Source organism: Engystomops pustulosus, chromosome 4, assembly GCF_040894005.1.
Source record: "Engystomops pustulosus chromosome 4, aEngPut4.maternal, whole genome shotgun sequence".
Classification (NCBI taxonomy): Eukaryota; Metazoa; Chordata; class Amphibia; order Anura; family Leptodactylidae; genus Engystomops; species Engystomops pustulosus.
The window spans coordinates 159,491,312-159,510,215 of record NC_092414.1 but is presented as its reverse complement, the minus strand read 5'-3'; the positions used below and the strand labels follow the sequence as shown (position 1 = coordinate 159,510,215).

The window sequence follows — 18,904 nt, the reverse complement described above, 5'->3', positions numbered from 1 at the left end:
GACAATACTACTTTTCTGATGCATGTAATCATGTGCAGTATTCTGTGACACTGCTTTTCTGATGTGTGCGCTATTATGTGACAACACTACTTTTCTGACGCATGTGACATGATTTTTCTCAAACTGAATATTCAAGATATTGCTAGTAAATGCCAATAATCCAGACTGGACTTTCGAAGTATATCAGTAAGAATTTCCCTCTCATATCTAACTAGCTATCTATTTATCATCTATCTATCTATCTATCTATCTATAACTCCAGCACAGCACATGAGGACTCAGCTTGCACTGTGTCTCCTGCCACTTCCTTGTGTGAGGTGATGGGGGAGGGGGGCTGCAGTTTCTGTCTGTGTGGATTATTCTTTTATATACAAGTGCAGGGAAAGCTGAGGGAGAGAAGAGTTTAGGTGTTGTTTCTCCATTAGTTAGGGCTTCTCCCTGCACATGACTGAGTGCTGGAGCAGTGACACATGAGGTAATCACCTGAGAGCAGGGAGGGGAATGGGGCGTGTCTCCTGCTCCATAGTCTCTGCTCCTTTACGAAGACGGAATGTCCATAGTAACAGCCATATGAGAAATTACTAACATCAAGGGGAAAGTCTGCAGAACACAAGAGAAAGGAGCAAGATTCAGGTAACTAATCCAATTGCAAAAGGGCTTAAAATTACCTGCCCTACAACATATCAAAAGTTTTTTGAAATGACGGTTACACTTTAAAGGGGTATACCGGGAATATGAACGTCTGACACAAAAACCCATGATGATATAAATAAATGAATACAACAATACTCAATGTCATTAGGCACAAAATGGAGCTTAAATAATTTGATTTTATGATTTACAAAAATTATGGCCTCTCTAAAGTAGGTGGAGTTATCACTAAGATGGCCGCCACTGGAAACTACAAGTTCCATGATCTTTTAGTTCTCAGTAACTCCTCCTCTGTCTTATGCTCTGCTCACGGTGATGATGTAACAGACTGTGCTGCTCTGTTACCATAGTAATCATGTGTAACTGCCATCACAACACTGACCATACTGGATGCACTGCAACCAAATGACAACAGCCAAACGTAGTGGTGATCACATGACCTGCCCAGACAGGTACAGGACATGTGATGTGGACATGTGACCAGCAGCCATCTTCTGTCGTGCAACGGACCGCGCAGAGGAAATTAACGGACTGATTAAAGGGCTAGTAGCATTTTAATTCTTCATTACAGTCTATGTCATCAGCATTTTCTGCTAAGGGGAGAAAAATTTAAAATAACAACTAATTACACATTAGCTTATATTTTGAGTGCCCACTTGTATATGAATTATGCTCATTCCTGGAATACCCCTTTAAGTATTTATGAAAGCACAATATATTTTGGCCACACTGTTCTAAAGTGCGTGACTGACCCTATAGCGAGCAGCAAGCTCTCCCTAGCTCTATCTCCTATGTATAATGGCATCTGGAAGGGTGACACTGCCCCTATTACTGCAGAGACACATGTCCAGCCCAGCCAATCACAGGCATGTCTGCTTTTTTTGCCCAGTGATGTCTTTCACTTATTGTTACAATGAGCAGAACATGTCTCCCCTGCTCTCTCCCTCCACCATCTGCCCGTGTACCGTAATATAGCAGCAGCACAACGTGTAGAAGGGAGGGAGACCTGCTCTGCTCATTGCAACACGTGAACAGACGTCACTGAGGGGCTCTGGGAACACCCACCAGAGGTCCTCAGGCTCATTAGCATAATTATAAGAGTTTATCTTAGAAGGAAGGAGGGAATAGATAACAAATATAATATTACCACATTCAGTTTGATTACCACATTGGTTTGTCATGCTGGATTTTGACGATAGATTTTCTTAAAAAAATATATTAATATGGCATCAGTGATTTACCATCCCAAAGAACAAGGCTTAATATGCAATTTGAACTTTATAGAAAAAGCGATAAAATTAAAGCCTTCAATTAAATGAAGCGACTGCACTATTTAACTGCATTTGGAATGGTTTCTCCAGCTTCCCCATACATTGAAAAGAATATTAATATTATTGCTTCCCCCAATATGGAATGTACAATGAGTGTCACCTTCTTTGTTAGACTGCCCATATTCTTGGAATACATGTTATATATGTATATTGACCTATTTTTCAATTGTTATAATGGACAGTAGTTCAATGTTATTACACTGCTATATCGTTAAAAAAGTAGGGCATGAGGCAGGTCTGGTCAGGATCCCAGACAGCACACTCTATATACTCCAGACACTGACCTGCATATTATAATTCCAATGCATGTGGCAATAGCTATTAAAGGGGTTGTCCACTTTAAGCAAATTATTGATATTGTTTGTGCAATGTAAATTAATACAACTTCCCATTCTATTAATTCCTCACAGTTTTCTATATCTTTGCTTCCTGTCATTCTATAGGAAGCTTCATTATTTACTTCCTGTAGATATAAACCAATCCATAGTCATGTGATGTCACACAGGTGCCCGGCTCATAGTGTAATCGAGTAATCGGAGCTGTGCCATATAACAAGCCATGCACCTGTGTGACATCACATCAACAAGTTAGATAGGATTTCTGCTGCACGCAAAGAAAAAAAAAAAGGGATGGGTGCTCTGAAGAGGGGCGCAAATCCTTTGTACTGTAGGTAAGTTGTAACTCCAGTTACATTGTTATTGTGAAAAATTTGATTTTTTTTTATTGAACGTTCATAGCAAACATCCAAAGTGTGACGTCATGGTCAGTCTCTGAATATATAGTAAAAATGAAAATCAGAAAACAAAAATTCCATTACATCTACATAAATCCATTACACTTGTGATTCAGACTTTTGTATTTACCTGATCAAATGTCTTTGCGGCCGAGGCTACATATGTGAAACAACACTGCATATTCGCAGCAGTGTTTCAAAACAAATCCACAATACGTCTTTCTAACATACTACTCCCCATCACTGCCCATTTTAAAGACACCAGACATTCCATAAACCAATTAAAAATCCAATTCATGGAACAAGTAGAGGCCAGAGAAGAGGTGGAGATAGTTGCACTGATAAAACAACATGAATAGCACTGGATTCCCATTATTCATATTATAATTTTTTGTCTTCATCTTTATTATTATTTCTCCCACTACAAATTTAGCTGCCCACATTATGGCCCTTGATCACAGCTTGGACACTCATCTATTACATTGTATACATCTCTTTTACGAGTCACTTATACTCCAGGGATTAAAAACCAGCCATACTCCGTGTATGATCAGCGCTCTATCTACATGTGGATCCTTCCACCATTCCATTTTGCCAGCGCTACCCTATATGCAACCATTGTGCAGCTTCTAAAACTTAAACTGGTGAGCAACTTTGCCTTTTTTATTTCAGATATTGTGAATACCTCCTATTGCTCATAGGTATCTATGGCTCCGCCTGATACTGCCATCTCATACTTTTGGGCATACCACAATTATAATTTCATGCTCGCGTTTGTGTTTTCGCGAATTGTTAACCTTTTGTCCTTTCTCTAACATGTACCCGTTTGACTTTTGTGAATTTTTGAAGGTTATTCAAGTATCTTGCACCTTGGTGTTAACTATACACTCACCGGCCACTTTATTAGGCACACCATGCTAGTAACGGGTTGACCCCCTTTTGCCTTCAGAACTGCCTCAATTCTTCGTGGCATAGATTCAACAAGGTGCTGGAAGCATTCCTCAGAGATTTTGGTCCATATTGACATGATGGCATCACACAGTTGCCGCAGATTTGTCGGCTGCACATCCATGATGCGAATCTCCCGTTCCACCACATCCCAAAGATGCTCTATTGGATTGAGATCTGGTGACTGTGGAGGCCATTTGAGTACAGTGAACTCATTGTCATGTTCAAGAAACCAGTCTGAGATGATTCCAGCTTTATGACATGGCGCATTATCCTGCTGAAAGTAGCCATCAGATGTTGGGTACATTGTGGTCATAAAGGGATGGACATGGTCAGCAACAATACTCAGGTAGGCTGTGGCGTTGCAACGATGCTCAATTGGTACCAAGGGGCCCAAAGAGTGCCAAGAAAATATTCCCCACACCATGACACCACCACCACCAGCCTGAACCATTGATACAAGGCAGGATGGATCCATGCTTTCATGTTGTTGACGCCAAATTCTGACCCTACCATCCGAATGTCGGAACAGAAATCGAGACTCATCAGACCGGGCAACGTTTTTCCAATCTTCTACTGTCCAATTTCGATGAGCTTGTGCAAATTGTAGCCTCAGTTTCCTGTTCTTAGCTGAAAGGAGTGGCACCCGGTGTGGTCTTCTGCTGCTGTAGCCCATCTGCCTCAAAGTTCGACGTACTGTGCGTTCAGAGATGCTCTTCTGCCTGCCTTGGTTGTAACGGGTGGCAATTTGAGTCACTGTTGCCTTTCTATCAGCTCGAACCAGTCTGCCCATTCTCCTCTGACCTCTGGCATCAACAAGGCATTTCCGCCCACAGAACTGTCGCTCACTGGATGTTATTTCTTTTTGGACCATTTTCTGTAAACCCTAGAGATTGTTGTGCCTGAAAATCCCAGTAGATCAGCAGTTTCTGAAATACTCAGACCAGCCCTTCTGGCACCAACAACCATGCCACGTTCAAAGGCACTCAAATCACCTTTCCGCTTCGTCCCCCATGACGGCCCAACCTGGAGGATGCCCCTTGACCTCTGCAGGGACAGGAAGAAGAGAGGTTAAATGCTCCCCCCACATCCTCCCGCCAGTGTTCTTCCTGTCCCTGCTGAGGCAGGTCAAGAGAGGTGCCCTCTCTCCTCCAGGGGAGGGGGGGGGCGAAGCTTCCATGGAAACTTACGGGTAGTCCTGGCTGGCTAAATCCCAGCGGGCTGGGGCGTTCGGTCGGCTTCGTGCCTTCCCTTCCCTTTCCATTCCCCCTGGCCGCCGCTCCACGATCCTAGTGTGAGCGCGCGGCGTCCAAAAAAACTACATTTCCCGGCGTCCTCGAGGTCTGATGACGACTTCCGGTCGCGACCGGAAGTAACGGTTCACAGGACCGCAATGCATTCCTGGGAACGGGAGCACGGCGTGGTGGCCTCTACAGGGGGATGGGCTCCCCATTAAGGTATTTAAGACACCTGGAGCGGGTTAGTCACGATGATCTCAGGTCTAAGATCTGTGAGTGACGCTGCGGTGCTGTGCTCCTGTGTTTGTGCATTCTGAAAACTTTCCTGTGTGCTTCCCCGGCTTTATGATGGCTGACGAGGCAGACCCAACCTTCCTGCATCCTCCGGTTTCTGTAAGTGGGGTCATTTGTGTAGGTTTGGGCTTTTTACTGTGTGTAAAGGTAGCGGGTCATTTATTATCCTCCACTTGCCTTTTCAGGAGAAAGACCAGGGTTCTAAAGGGAAAGGCAAGGAGGATAAAGGCGATAAGACAAGCAGGTCTGAAAAACCCGAAAAAAGTCGACTTAGGAAGTGTAACATGTGTTCTCACTCTATGTCCGACTCATACAAAAAGCCGATTTGCAAGTCATGCATCGACAATTTTATGAGAGAGGAAAAAACGTCCTTCTTAGATGAATTAAAGGGGTTTATTGAGGAGAAAATAAGTTCTTCAGTTGCCGCTGCCACATCCAGGCCCCCACCAAGTAAGAAACCTAGAGTGGAGCCGGATTCTTCTATATCTGAGGAGGGGGATGACTCTGAAGCTCCCTCATGTTCATATGTGGAAGATGATGATCCGACGGACTCACAAAAAACAGAAGATACACGTCATCTGTTTCAGTTTGAGGAACTTGATGGTCTCCTAAAAGCAATAAGGCAGACCCTGGAAATTGAGGAGATTCTCCCTCCCAGGTCTAAGGAGGAGGAATTATTCGGCGGATTAAAGGCAAAACGTCAGAGGGTATTCCCTTTGAATGACACCTTAAAGGAGCTGGTTTCAGAGGAATGGCGAGAGCCAGAAAAGAGAGTCATTGGGTCCAAAAGCTTTAAGAGGAGACTTGCATTTGAGCCAGAGGAGTCCAAGGTGTGGGACACTTGCCCAAAAATGGACGTGCAAGTCACAAAGATAGTAAAGAAGACTGATCTTCCATTTGAGGACGCGGCACAATTAAAGGACCCGATGGATAGGAAGTCGGACTCTCTATTAAGGAAGGCCTGGGAGACATCCATGCTCAATCTGAAGACAAATCTAGCTTCTACTTCAGTAGCAAGGAACTTGCTGTACTGGTTAAACGAACTGGAATCCCACATCAAGGAGGGAACTCCAAGGTCAACAATCTTGGAGAACTTTCCTTTGCTGAAATCAGCAACAGCTTTCCTTACAGATTCCGCGGCCGAGGGAATCTGTTTTGCTTCCAAGGAGGGAGCACTCACTAATTCTACACGAAGGGCACTGTGGCTGAAACAGTGGAACGGGGATATCCGCTCTAAAGCAAAGTTGTGCAGCCTCCCCTTCTCAGGGGAATTCGTATTTGGGAAAGAACTGGATGCTATAATCGAGAGAGCATCAGATAAGAAGAAGGGCTTTCCTGAGAGATCGATACCCAAGAAACAGCCCTTTCGGGACTTTAAAAAGGATTCATACAAGGATAAAGGGAAAAGGGGACGCTGGAGCTACCCGAAAGGAGGTAAAGGGAGAGGGTTTCTGTTCTCCACCCCAACAGACCCTAATAGAAACAAAAAACAATGATGCCATGGTAGGGGGAAGATTGCTAAGGTTCAGAGGAGAATGGACAAAGATCACTTTAAATCCCTGGGTCTTAGATATATTACTGCACGGTTACAATATCGAATTCTACAAACTTCCCCCTACAAAATACATGCCACCTTCGTCATCTATGTCACTTACATCCCACAACTTAATATGGCAAGAAGTAGCTTCCCTTTTGTCTTCTGGAGTTGTTATACCTGTCCCACAAGATCAGGAAAAATCTGGGTTTTACTCTTCTCTTTTTTTGGTAAAGAAACCGAATGGCACAAACCGGCTAATTATCAACCTGAGAGGTCTCAACAAATTTATAGTCTACCGAAAATTCAGGATGGAGTCGGTAAGATCAGCCACACACATTATTCACAGAGATGCATTAATGTGCATTATAGACTTAAAAGATGCATACTATCACATCCCTATACACCCTTTCTCACAGAGATTTCTAAGGTTTTCTGTCCTGTCTCCAGAGGGTTCTACACTACACTTTCAATTTTGTGCACTTCCCTTTGGAATATCATCTGCACCAAGAACCTTTACAAAGGTGATGGCAGAGGTGGTGGCGTCTCTCAGACTACAGGATGTACTGATCGTCCCGTACCTAGACGACCTGCTTATTATTGGCCAAGACAGAGAGAGTTTACTCTTTTCAAGAGATCTCACCCTAAAAACCTTAGAGAAACTGGGATGGATAGTAAATTATCAGAAATCAGAACTTTCTCCAGCCACTGTGAGAAAATTCCTGGGAGTAAACTTGAACTCAGTTTACCAAATGTCGTTCCTTCCACAGGACAAGGGAGACCACATCAAGGATCAGATAATGAAGTTCAGGAAAAATCGGTGATCTCCATCAGAGAGGCAATGAAGATTCTGGGTTCTCTAACAGCCTGCATCTCCTCGGTAGCCTGGTGCCAGGCTCATTCCAGAACTCTCCAGGGATGGATCTTAAGATCCTAGAACAGAAGACAGGAGGACCTGGACAGGAAAATCCTGATTCCGCCTGCCGTCAAGAAAGACCTGGTATGGTGGTTGGAAGACGGAAATCTGAGGAAGGGAATATTTTGGTCAAACAGCCCTTACATTCCAATCCAAACAGATGCGAGCCAGAGGGGCTTTTTTTTTGTGGGCAGAACAACACACCCTGTCAATATCTGCCACCCATCTAAAGGGCACGGAGAACTCAAGGGCAGACTTTCTAAGCAGAAGGAAAATCCTCCCAAACGAGTGGAGTCTCAAGGAAGAGATCTTCCAGGAGCTAACATCTTTGTGGGGCTATCCTCTAGTGGACTTGTTCGCAACAAGGGAGAATACCAAATGCCCTCGTTATTTTTCTCTAGAAAAAGGGGAGAACAGGGAACAGCTGGACGCCTTCTCTCACTCCTGGGACATTCCACTAGCCTACGCCTTCCCCCCAATTTCCCTGATCGCCAGGGTCCTGAGAAAGATATTCCAGGAAAGCACCAGAACCATTTTCATCTGCCCAAACTGGCCGAAGAAAAGCTGGTATCCACTCTTGAGAAGAATGTCGCCACAGGATCCAGTCGTTCTTCCACTGTCCGGGGACCTACTACATCAGGGTCCAATCCATCATCCGAATCCGGGAGGATTGCAGTTGTCTGCCTGGATCTTGAATCCAGCTACCTAAGTTCTCAGGGACTCTCGTCTGAAGTCATCAAGACCCTGAAGGCAAGTAGGAAACCAGTCACTTTTGCCATCTACCATAAAATATGGAAGAGGTTCTGTTCCTTCTGTAAGGACAGTCCACCTTCCCAGGCTAATCTTAATATTTTGCAGGTGCCACCAGCACCCTGAAGGTCCAGGTGTCGGCGCTTAGTGCTTTCTTCGACCAGCCCCTCATCGAACACAGGTGGGTCAAGAGGTTTATTAAAGCAACTTCTAGGTTAAAGCCCCAGACTATTAAAAAATCGTCAGCATGGGACTTAACTCTAGTCTTGAATGCCTTAATGAAGGAACCATTCGAACCCATTGACTCCTCCAGTATAAAGAACTTAACACTTAAGTCGGTTTTCCTGATAGCCATCACTTCTGCTAGAAGGTTAGGTGAACTTCAGGCTATATCGATTAGGGAACCCTACATGAAAATTCTAGATGATAGAATTGTACTGATGTTGGATCCAAATTTTGTTCCCAAGGTGGTTTCTGACTTCCACAGGAATCAGGAGATTATCCTGCCCTCCTTCTGCGAGAATCCTTCTTCAGCAAGAGAACAAGTATGGAATTTTTTGGATGTAAGACGTTCTGTCCTAAAATACTTACAGATCACTGAGGCCTGGTGTATTAACTCTAACCTTTTCATCCAATTTCAGGGGAAAAACAAGGGGAGGAAGGCGTCGAAGGCGACTATCGCAAGATGGCTGAAACTGGCGATTGCTTTATGCTACGACCTACAGAAAATACCGATACCATCAGGAATCCGAGCTCACTCGACCAGGGCTATGTCCACATCCTGGGCGGAAAGAAGAGGAGCGTCACTGGATCAGATTTGCAGGGCTGCAACCTGGTCTTCATCCACTACGTTCTCTAAGCATTATAGACTGGACTTGCACTTATCAAAAGATTTATCATTTGGGCGCAAGGTGTTACAGGCAGTAATCCCTCCCTAAAAGCTTACTAATTTTGTAAGTCTCCAGGTTGGGCCGTCATGTGGGACAAAGCAGAAATTGTGAATTAGATTACTCACCGGTAATTCTATTTCCGTTAGTCCACCATGACGGCCTATATATTTTCCCTCCCAGTTGGAAATTCTTTATTTCTGTATTTTTGGTTTCAGATGAGTTTATGTATGTGGAGCAAACATACTAATAAATCTGGTTGTATCTTCCTCAGCATGGTTATTTTGTAATCACTGGCGGGAGGATGCGGGGGGAGCATTTAACCTCTCTTCTTCCTGTCCCTGCAGAGGTCAAGGGGCATCCTCCAGGTTGGGCCGTCATGGTGGACTAATGGAAATAGAATTACCGGTGAGTAATCTAATTCACAATTTCTTCCCCATACTGATGCTCGGTTTGAACTGCAGGAGATTGTCTTGACCATGTCTACATGCCTAAATGCACTGAGTTGCCGCCATGTGATTGGCCGATTAGAAATTAAGTGTTAACGAGCAGTTGGACAGGTGTACCTAATAAAGTGGCCGGGGAGTGTATATTCTCATGTATCTCCGGATACCATCATATTACAATACTTGTGTCAAAGATATTTTACAGACGTTTCCAGCTTTCTTTTTTATGTTTATACTTATTTTACATGTTGGTATATGGATTTTGTATATGTCGTTTACATTTGTACTATATATTCACAGAGTGATGAACGTCGATTTTTCGACTGAAACATTAGCCTTATGTTTGCTATGAACTATCAATTAAAAAAAACAACAATCTAAGTTTGTGACCGGTATTACAACTTATCACATGACCAGGGACCGGTGAATTATATAAGCATTCATTAGCTTATGAACCCAGTTAACATTCCAAGAAGTGACTACTGGCTGCCAATGTTTGAAGAGTGAGTGGGTAATAAAAGCCTCAAAGAAATGCCCATCCAACAAAAGTGCCAGCCACTTACCTGGGTGTATAATATACCTCATGCTGACTGACAACTTCTAGCTTTCTTTACCTACTACTCCACCTGCTTAGTGATTTCAAAACCTTTGACACCATACCACTCCTCTTGCACATACTTTGTGACTTCTGTGTAAATCTACCAGGGTTGCAACCAGAAATTTTCAGGGCCCCCAATGGTCCACAACTTTTATATGTTGCATAGAATTTTTTCATAGAAGTGACAACATCACAAAGTATTATATGGCAAAAGAACCAAAACTAAACTTAAGATACAGTACAGGAACCAAGATTATACAAAGATAAAGCAACAGAACAAAATAACACCTTTGAATGAAGGATTCTTTAATTTTCTTCTATTTGCCCACCATGTCAGCTTTTTCCAGCCACAACTAGTCTCTGCAGATTTAGCATAAGAAAACAACATTTCAGTTCCTCACTTCTTAAAGGAAACCTACCATTTAGAATGGTAGGGGTAAGCTGTAAGTACCAAGCACCAGCTCAGGGTGAGCTGGTGCCGGTACTTACTTTCGTTAGCGTTATAAACCGCGGTATCGCGGTTTTAACACTTTTTAAACTTTAGAGCAGAAGGGGCTTCGGCGCTGCGTGCGACCGTGCGCACGCAACATCTCCGCTATTTCCTATGTAGGCGCGTGCACGATTGTGCGCACGCAGCGCCGAAGCCTCTTCTGCTCTAAAGTTTAAAAAGTGTTAAAACCGCGATACCGAGCTGGTGCTCGGTACTTACAGCTTACCCCTACCATTCTAAAATGGTAGATTTCCTTTAATCTCAACCAACTTCTTAACAAAGTTAATACTGTTCTCCTCCTCCCCCTCCTCTAGTGATCACTATTATAACCAAACAGTGCTGCCACAGCAGCCAAGTCACAGACCCCCAGTATCCAATACAAAAATAGTCCCCTCCGCACAGCAACCAACATAGTCACTAGGCTCATACTACAGTAAAAATAGTAATGATACACCACACAGCAAACAATAGTCACAGTGGCCCCCCACAATAGCAAACATAGTAATGGTGCCATCTCAGTAGACAATATAACCACTAGGACCTCACTGTAGCAAATATCTTAACAGTGGTTCCTACAGTAGCCAATATAGTAACGGTGCCTCCACAGTAACCAATTTAGTCACTAGGGCACCACTGTTGTGACTATATTGGCTTCTAAGGCTGAAACACCATTGCCATATTTACAAGAACCCCCACAGTAGCAACTATAGTAACAGTGCCCACATAGTAGAGAATACTCAACAGCCAAACTGACTACCCTGCTCACACCTCAGAACCCCTGTTCACCCCTTATGAGGTGTGGTGATGCCTGATGAGCCCTGTTTGATAATGCAGTACTTTACCTATCCAGCCTCCCTCTAGATGCTGTTAAGGGTTGCTCGCGCCTTCCAGTCCTAGCGGTTTTCCTAGTCACTTGGTGTGCTCCTCCAGTGCTTGTCAGCTGTTCCCCGGGCAGGCCGAGACCTCTACTCTCATTTAACCACTGGTCTGGCAGTTTGAACCTGCGGAAGTGGTGAAGGCTCTCGCTCCTCCTGCAGTGGTGGAGGCTCAAAGGCGCATGTATCTGGAGCCCTTCCTATAATATGGCCCTGACTAAAATTACAATTAAGCTTTGGTTGGAATTCGAATACTACATGAATAAGACCTTAATAAGAACGCTGGATGTGTTTAAAATGTGCTGACGATTCTTCCTTGTGAATAGTATTGTGATTGCAGACATTTTGGATTCTATGGATAAAGAAAGATTGGACAAAGATTTTTATCAACTGATGCCTGAACACCAAGCCGTTTGCAGCCTGGACTTCAGAGAACGGTGTTTGAAAGGAAAATGTAGTGAGGTATAACATTCTTTGTATTTTTATTATCAAAAAAATGGATGAATTTTCCATATATTTAGATTATAAATAATTACGGTATATATATGCATTGTTTTTTTTTTTTAATTCTATGCTTTAACGCTCCAGATGATTTTTGCTTGGACCCTCCAGAGTGAAATTTAGGTCCTTCTTAATAACATGCATTTTTTACAAGTCTATAATTTGTATAGTATCTATTATATATTTTATATTAGAAACCTATCCATACTAGTAGCTTTCAGATTTTCTATTTTTGTTTTTTAGTATTTTCAGTCACTGGGATTTGAGTTTTTCTAACAAAAGCAAATCTAGTCTCAAATGTTGTAAGCCAAGAAAAGCCTTTCCAGCTGACTGATGTGTTGAGGTATGGTATCTTTTAAGTGACCGTCTATAACAAGGCAAGTCATCAGTAACAAACAACAACTTTTCCTTACTGCTCCATTTTCTCAAAGTACAAAAGGTAAAGCAGGCTGAGACACAATTTCAAGTAGCAATAAAAAAAAAAAAATAGTAAAAAGGATTAGTTGGCATTTACTGTAAAGATTATATTCAAACATTACTATCTTTCCCAAATGTTTAGCACATATTAGTTATGATTAAGATTAGGACCATGATTAAGACCAGGTAGAGTAAAAACATGTAAGCAAGATACTGCTTACTCCTACTTGTATTTTTAGCACCCCAGTATCCGCCTATTTGTAACACAGCAGATGCACTTTGATTGGAACTACATTATGACCATATGGCTTTGAGATGATGCCAAGCACCAAGTGGGATACAGTGGTGGATGGAGATGAAGTGGTTGGGGTGAGCTGCATAGTTAACTTGTGTTTTGTGCGTTTCAAAATAGATTGTTACAGCAAATCAAGATACACAAATTTGTGTGAAGAATAAATTTATTTTAGATTTTTTAAAAGATTTAAATGATATATAAAATGTATACAGTATATTTCATTTTCCCCAGCAACATAAAACAATTTTAACCTCTAATTTGTTCGTGCCTTTATAAGTCTTGTATCTATAAGATACGCTACAGAATAAAAATGTAGACAATTTAATTATTGGTTCTTTAGTTAAAAACCTGCATATAGTACCTTAAGACATAAAAAAAAAAAAAAAATCTCTTGACAAACTCTCTGCACATTGGGCATAAGTAGGTACAATTCATTGGCCATGTTGCATTGCATTGTCTTATAATTTACAACCACGTTAGTAGTTCAGTAAAACGGGTACCACATAACAATAAAAGAACTTTGTACAGACATTTAAATACATTGAAAAATTCAGAGATTTTGTACATTCTCATTTGCTATACAGGTTGTACAGTTTGAGGTCTTTGGAAGAAAACTTCTGAAGCAAAACATGATATACAAGAAAAGCACTTATCTTTACAAGGCAACTTGAAGGGACACATTCCCATGTGTTCTACAATTATCTGCTGATCATGGCTTTACTAAACTGATAAAATTGAAATGTATAAAATAGCCACTATGCACAGTTAAAACTCAAGTCCCCATTTCATGTTTGTTACCATCGCACTGCCCTGTGAGGTCACTCACATGTAGAGAAATCACAGAACATCTCCAGCTAATAAACAAGGCATTCTGAAATGGTAAATTACCCAAAATCTGGATATTCAGACTGCTAAAACTAGGGCTTCTGCCCGAGGTGTGACCTTTCGTGTAAGGTCACGCACTTTATAAAATATGTAGGCTTGACAAACAGAAATCAAGACTTCTAGCAGCATGCACACAAGTGCAATACCCAACTCATTCTGAGGGGAAGAGAATCGGCAGCCATATCCACATTCCCAGTTACAGCATTAAACGGATAGAGGATTTTGACTCTTTGGTGGAATCGTCAGGATCAGTTGAGGATTCTGGGTGTTCATCCTGAGGGAAGATCACTTTGTCGGGCGTGTAGTCATTCCTCTTCAAGTCTTTTGAAAAAAAGGGTGACAGACAGCTGTGAGACCCCGAGCCAGACAAACTTACTTTATATTTACTTTTTATTTCCAATATCTTCCATTTGTACCATAATACTTTACCTACATACATAGAATATCGTGCGAGTCAGCATTTCACACTGTATGTGTAATTCTGCTGGTGCCATTTTACTCCTGCTTGTACAACTCTATTCTACTAATATAAATCTTATTCCTTCTAGCAAAATATACTTCTTGTAACAAGGAATGCAGCAGAAACTACAGCGTCACGTGCACCAGCATGACACCATGTCACTTGTTTCCAATACAGGAGGCAAGGACACATGACAACAAGGGTGGCAGTCTTGTGGAATAAAGGCATTGTAAACTGACAATATGGTGAAATTTGGGAAAATAAGTTCCATCTTTCTTTAGCTAAAGGGTTTTGCCCACGAAAGAAAGTTCTCAAACTTTAATGCCCTATCAAGGTTTACATAATAAAGATAATTTTTAACCCCTTACTTTCCAACTTTCCTCAGTTTTATTGCGGTTTTAGCTCCTATTACTTAGTGATGGTCAGTGTAAAACTCCAGGGTGTGGGTAGAGACTCTTTAAGCAGATACATTAGGATTCCTCGGTGCAAGGAGATTGCAATATTGCACTTGTGGTTTATATCAGGGAACTAACTGTACAAATGTGGACAAACGACTTAAAGCATCATAAATACTCCATAATGTTGCATTGGGTCATTTGACCTACAGACAGGATGTGATTTGTAGCCCTAATGAAGGCCCTATTTAAAAGATCTGTTGCAGACATCCCTACTAGTTCTGCAAGTACATTACAGTGCCCCAAAGATGCTAATAAGTAAAGTGACATAAGGCTTACCTGGAAGCTTAAGCTTTCTGCAGATTAAATTGCAGTGGTGCTTTGCACAGAAATTTTTAATGGCATCATCTCCTAAATTCGCAGGTCCAAATATCATATCGGACGACCTACAGAAATATGGTCGCATTAGTACTGCATGTCTTTATTACACCAAGAAGAATTTGATGTTAAGTTTAATAGGAAATGAACAACTAAAAAGACATATAGAGATGGAGAACTTACCTTTTTTCCCCAGATTTTATAACGGATGGATCGGTTAGGTTTTCTCCGACACCTGGAAATAGATAGATGTTGTTATTCCGATACTGTACATCTCTTATTTATCTGTAATGCCGTCTTGCAGGAGGAACTGTCATATAGATTACATATACATATAAACTGCAGCACAACAATAATGCAAGAAGAAAATGTCAGGGTACTATATTCCCCCCCTAGTGAAAAAAGCAAAAACTATTTGATGGTTAAGGAGGCTGAAATTTTAAAGTGGTACCATAGTTCTAATTTTGCTACGATGAAGTTAGAATTATGTACTGATGAGAGCACTTCCTAAAAATTTTAGTCTCTAACCATCATATCGCTTAAAGGAAACCTACCACTTGTAGTGGCAGGTTTCCGATGGCAATACCGAGCACCAGCTCAGGGTGAGCTGGTGCCGGAGCTTATTTTAGTTAGTGTTTTAAACCGCGGCATCGCGGTTTAAAACACTTTTTAAACTTTATAGCCGGCGCAGGCAGGTACGCGCTCGGCGCTTACCGTGCGCGCGGCTACATAGGAAGTGAATGAGAGCCGCGCGCATGGTAAGCGCCGAGCGCGTACCTCCATGCGCCGGCTATAAAGTTTAAAAAGTGTTTTAAACCGCGATACCGCGGTTTAAAACACTAACTAAAATAAGCTCCGGCACCAGCTCACCCTGAGCTGGTGCTCGGTATTGCCATCGGAAACCTGCCACTACAAGTGGTAGGTTTCCTTTAACCCAGTTTCTTGAAAATGAACCAAAATGTTGTTTTTTTTCCCCACTCGGGATGAATTAAGTACCCTTGCATTTTCTTACCGAATTATTGAGAGAGAGAGAGACGGGGAGAATATAATTAAACACTTAACTGTTTAAAGATTGGTATGATTTGGGAGCATGCCACCTAAGACAGTTGTATAGGGCACTTTAAATCTTTCCAGACATCCCATCATGTTTCCCTGCATACTTTTGCAGACAATGCATTGGATAAAGGTCCATGCCAACAGCTTACTTTAAGTGGAGACATCTTACCTTGCAAATCCAGAACTAATAGCTCTCCCCTTGTATATTCAAAGGTCCAATGACTAAAAGCCAACATGGTTTCCTCTAACATGTTGGTTGGGACCCGCTCATCTCCATTGTTGTTATTGTATTTTCGGAACTCTCCGTTCATACACTCCTCGATTGCAAACCACTGCCCGGCTGAATGACAATATAACAAAAACACCTCTAAAAACCTGAAATAAAAATATAAATATCGCATTTAAGGGTTTGTACAACAATCACAGGATAGGATAAATGTATCTTACGGATCACTGAGACACCGATCAATCTAAGGAATATGGTTGTTCCAATGGAGGTGGTTGCATAAAAACTTCTCTTTAGAGGACAAAATCTTAGCACCTACATATAGTAATATTAACCTAATAGTCCAACTAAGCAAATCCATTTAAGGGGTTTGGTGATGTTTTAAAGTTATGTGGAAACAACCTACATGCAGCAAGGTTAGTAATTTAGCACTACTATACTTCCTGCAGCGTCCTACATACATCAGCATCTCCTGCTAATACATCATCTCCTACAGACCTGACTCATTACATTCCTTATATTCAGGGGCCCCTGGTGGAGATACTAGTCATACAGAGACATCAGTGGCAGAAAGTGAAGCCGAACTGGCGGCAGTAGCAGAGCTGTGCACGAGGCCTGTGAATGTTACAATATGCCCCTATGTCAGAAGAGATGTACCCCCCCCCCCCAAAAAAAAAGACCACGTTACAAACCTGTTAGTGCAGTCTTTAAGGACTAAAAAGAGAAAGCAATTGTGTAACCTGGAGCCCTTGGACACCTTACTTATTCCATGTGATGAACATCACAAAATTAAATATGTAATCAACCACAGAGATAGATAGATATCTCTATGTATGTATGTATGTATGTTTATATGTATCTATCCATCCATATCTATATAGCGTGCCAAGACCACATTGCACAGTAAACTTCACATTTTGTGAACCGTTTTACTGCATGTATAAATGTTTGAACAACATGCATATAGGAAACCGCAAACAAATGAGACCTGTACCTTGGAGAATATGGAATGGACTTGGGTTTCATAGCATTAAATGCAAAAGTCATTTTCTGTGCTGCCCTCTGCTGCTGTATTTCCTACAAAACAACAAATGTATAAAGAAGTTGTCTTTCGGCAATTAATAAAAAACTGAATTAAAGCACTCCAAAATATACTATGTAGCAAACACAATGATTCATCTCATTTTACTGAAGGCTTGCAGATGTGTGACTGAAGCGTATTGCTTTCAAAGTCCGAAGATCCCTACATATCATTAGGTTTTGGATGTCTGCAATGCTCATAATTGGTGCAGGGGGGAAACAGGTGAAATGTTGCTCCTCATCCCTATTGCAGCAGCACTCCTAAATAAAGCAAAAACTTTTCCCCATTATTAATAATAAATGTAGATTATAAAATGTACATGTTTAGTGGTTAGCACTTCTGCCTTGCAGCGCTGGGGACCTGGATTCAAATCCCATCCTAGGTCAACATTTGCAAAGAGTTTGTATGTTCTCTCCGTGTTTGCGTGGGTTTCCTCCGGGTTCTCCGGTTTCCTCCCACACTCCAAAACATACTAGTAGGTTAATTACATTGTGAGCCCCATGGAGATAAAGACCGATTTGGCAAGCTCTGTAGTTCAGCATAATCTGTGTTATAATGCTATATAAATAAAGGAATTATTATTATTATTACTAATATTGTACACCAAGTTAAAGACCATACATTGTATGATGAACAAAATTCTGGTACATTCAGATTCCAAGTCTTACTTTAAGGCAGAGATGAAGAACAGTATCCTCCTTGTACACCCCTGACCAGGTATTCACCACCTCAGGAAGGAAAGATTTGATGATATAGAGGTGTCCGGACTTGAGGATGTCATTCTCAGACCATGTGCAAACCACTTTCACAGCCCTTCTTAATCCTCCTCCCATCTCTTCTTTGCTCAAAAACTCGATCTTGGCACACAGCCCCCTCTGTGACCAGGAGGACATGCTGTTATTTAGGATGCTGGGAGAACTCTCCTCGAGACGATACACTGTGACCAGCTCTCCTGTAACATTTACATGCAAGAAAATATATTCAATACATTTTCTAAAGTTAAGCAAGATTACCAGTGACAAGTATTCAAAAAGATTCCCGTCAGGCATAAGTCTATCCTTTTACTTTGAAGGGGTTGTACCAACTCTCAACAAGTGGATCGGTGAGAGTCCAACTGCTGCCCAAAGAACGGAGGTCCTGTTCTCATTAATGGATGGAGCCGCCATTTAATAGTAAATGTCAAGGTGTGTCAAATTGCCAAACACAGCGCTTGAATACCTCCAGCACTATCATTTACTGACTGTGTAAGTAAAGAATATAGCAGAGGGCTGTGCTCAGCAATTTCAAACACTCCCATAGTATTTAATAAAGTAGAGGGTCCCATTCTTAGCCATCCCATCAATTAGTGGGAACGGATTGTTTGGAGCTACCGTTCTCATGATCGGTGGGAGCCCCAGCAGTTGGATCCTCACAGATCATTTTTTTTATTCCCTATCCTGTGGAGGCTAGTACAACCTCCTATAAGCCCTAATAGCTTTACATTTGGATAAACAAAGGTGAAACTTAAATGTAAAAAGCT

General features: G+C 41.8%; 1 protein-coding gene and 1 long non-coding RNA gene across 3 annotated transcripts in view; one reads left to right on the top strand and one right to left on the bottom strand.

Moving 5' to 3' along the window:
* Nucleotides 1-2,560: 2,560 nt before the first annotated feature.
* Nucleotides 2,561-14,608, top strand: LOC140127510 (uncharacterized). Its single transcript, XR_011855003.1, has 4 exons — nucleotides 2,561-2,652; nucleotides 12,018-12,153; nucleotides 12,436-12,535; nucleotides 14,338-14,608. It is a non-coding gene; the product is annotated as an uncharacterized lncRNA (long non-coding RNA).
* Nucleotides 13,050-18,904, bottom strand: part of TRPM7 (transient receptor potential cation channel subfamily M member 7) — a 63,888-nt gene continuing 58,033 nt past the window's right edge. For both annotated transcript variants that reach the window (XM_072148303.1, XM_072148304.1), the window contains 6 exons: nucleotides 18,054-18,337; nucleotides 17,299-17,381; nucleotides 16,248-16,453; nucleotides 15,206-15,257; nucleotides 14,984-15,090; nucleotides 13,050-14,110 (listed from right to left, as the gene is read on the bottom strand). In XM_072148303.1, coding sequence (XP_072004404.1) covers nucleotides 13,986-14,110; nucleotides 14,984-15,090; nucleotides 15,206-15,257; nucleotides 16,248-16,453; nucleotides 17,299-17,381; nucleotides 18,054-18,337 — 857 coding nt within the window. In that variant the 3' untranslated portion in view covers nucleotides 13,050-13,985. The remainder of the gene's footprint in view (nucleotides 14,111-14,983; nucleotides 15,091-15,205; nucleotides 15,258-16,247; nucleotides 16,454-17,298; nucleotides 17,382-18,053; nucleotides 18,338-18,904) is intronic.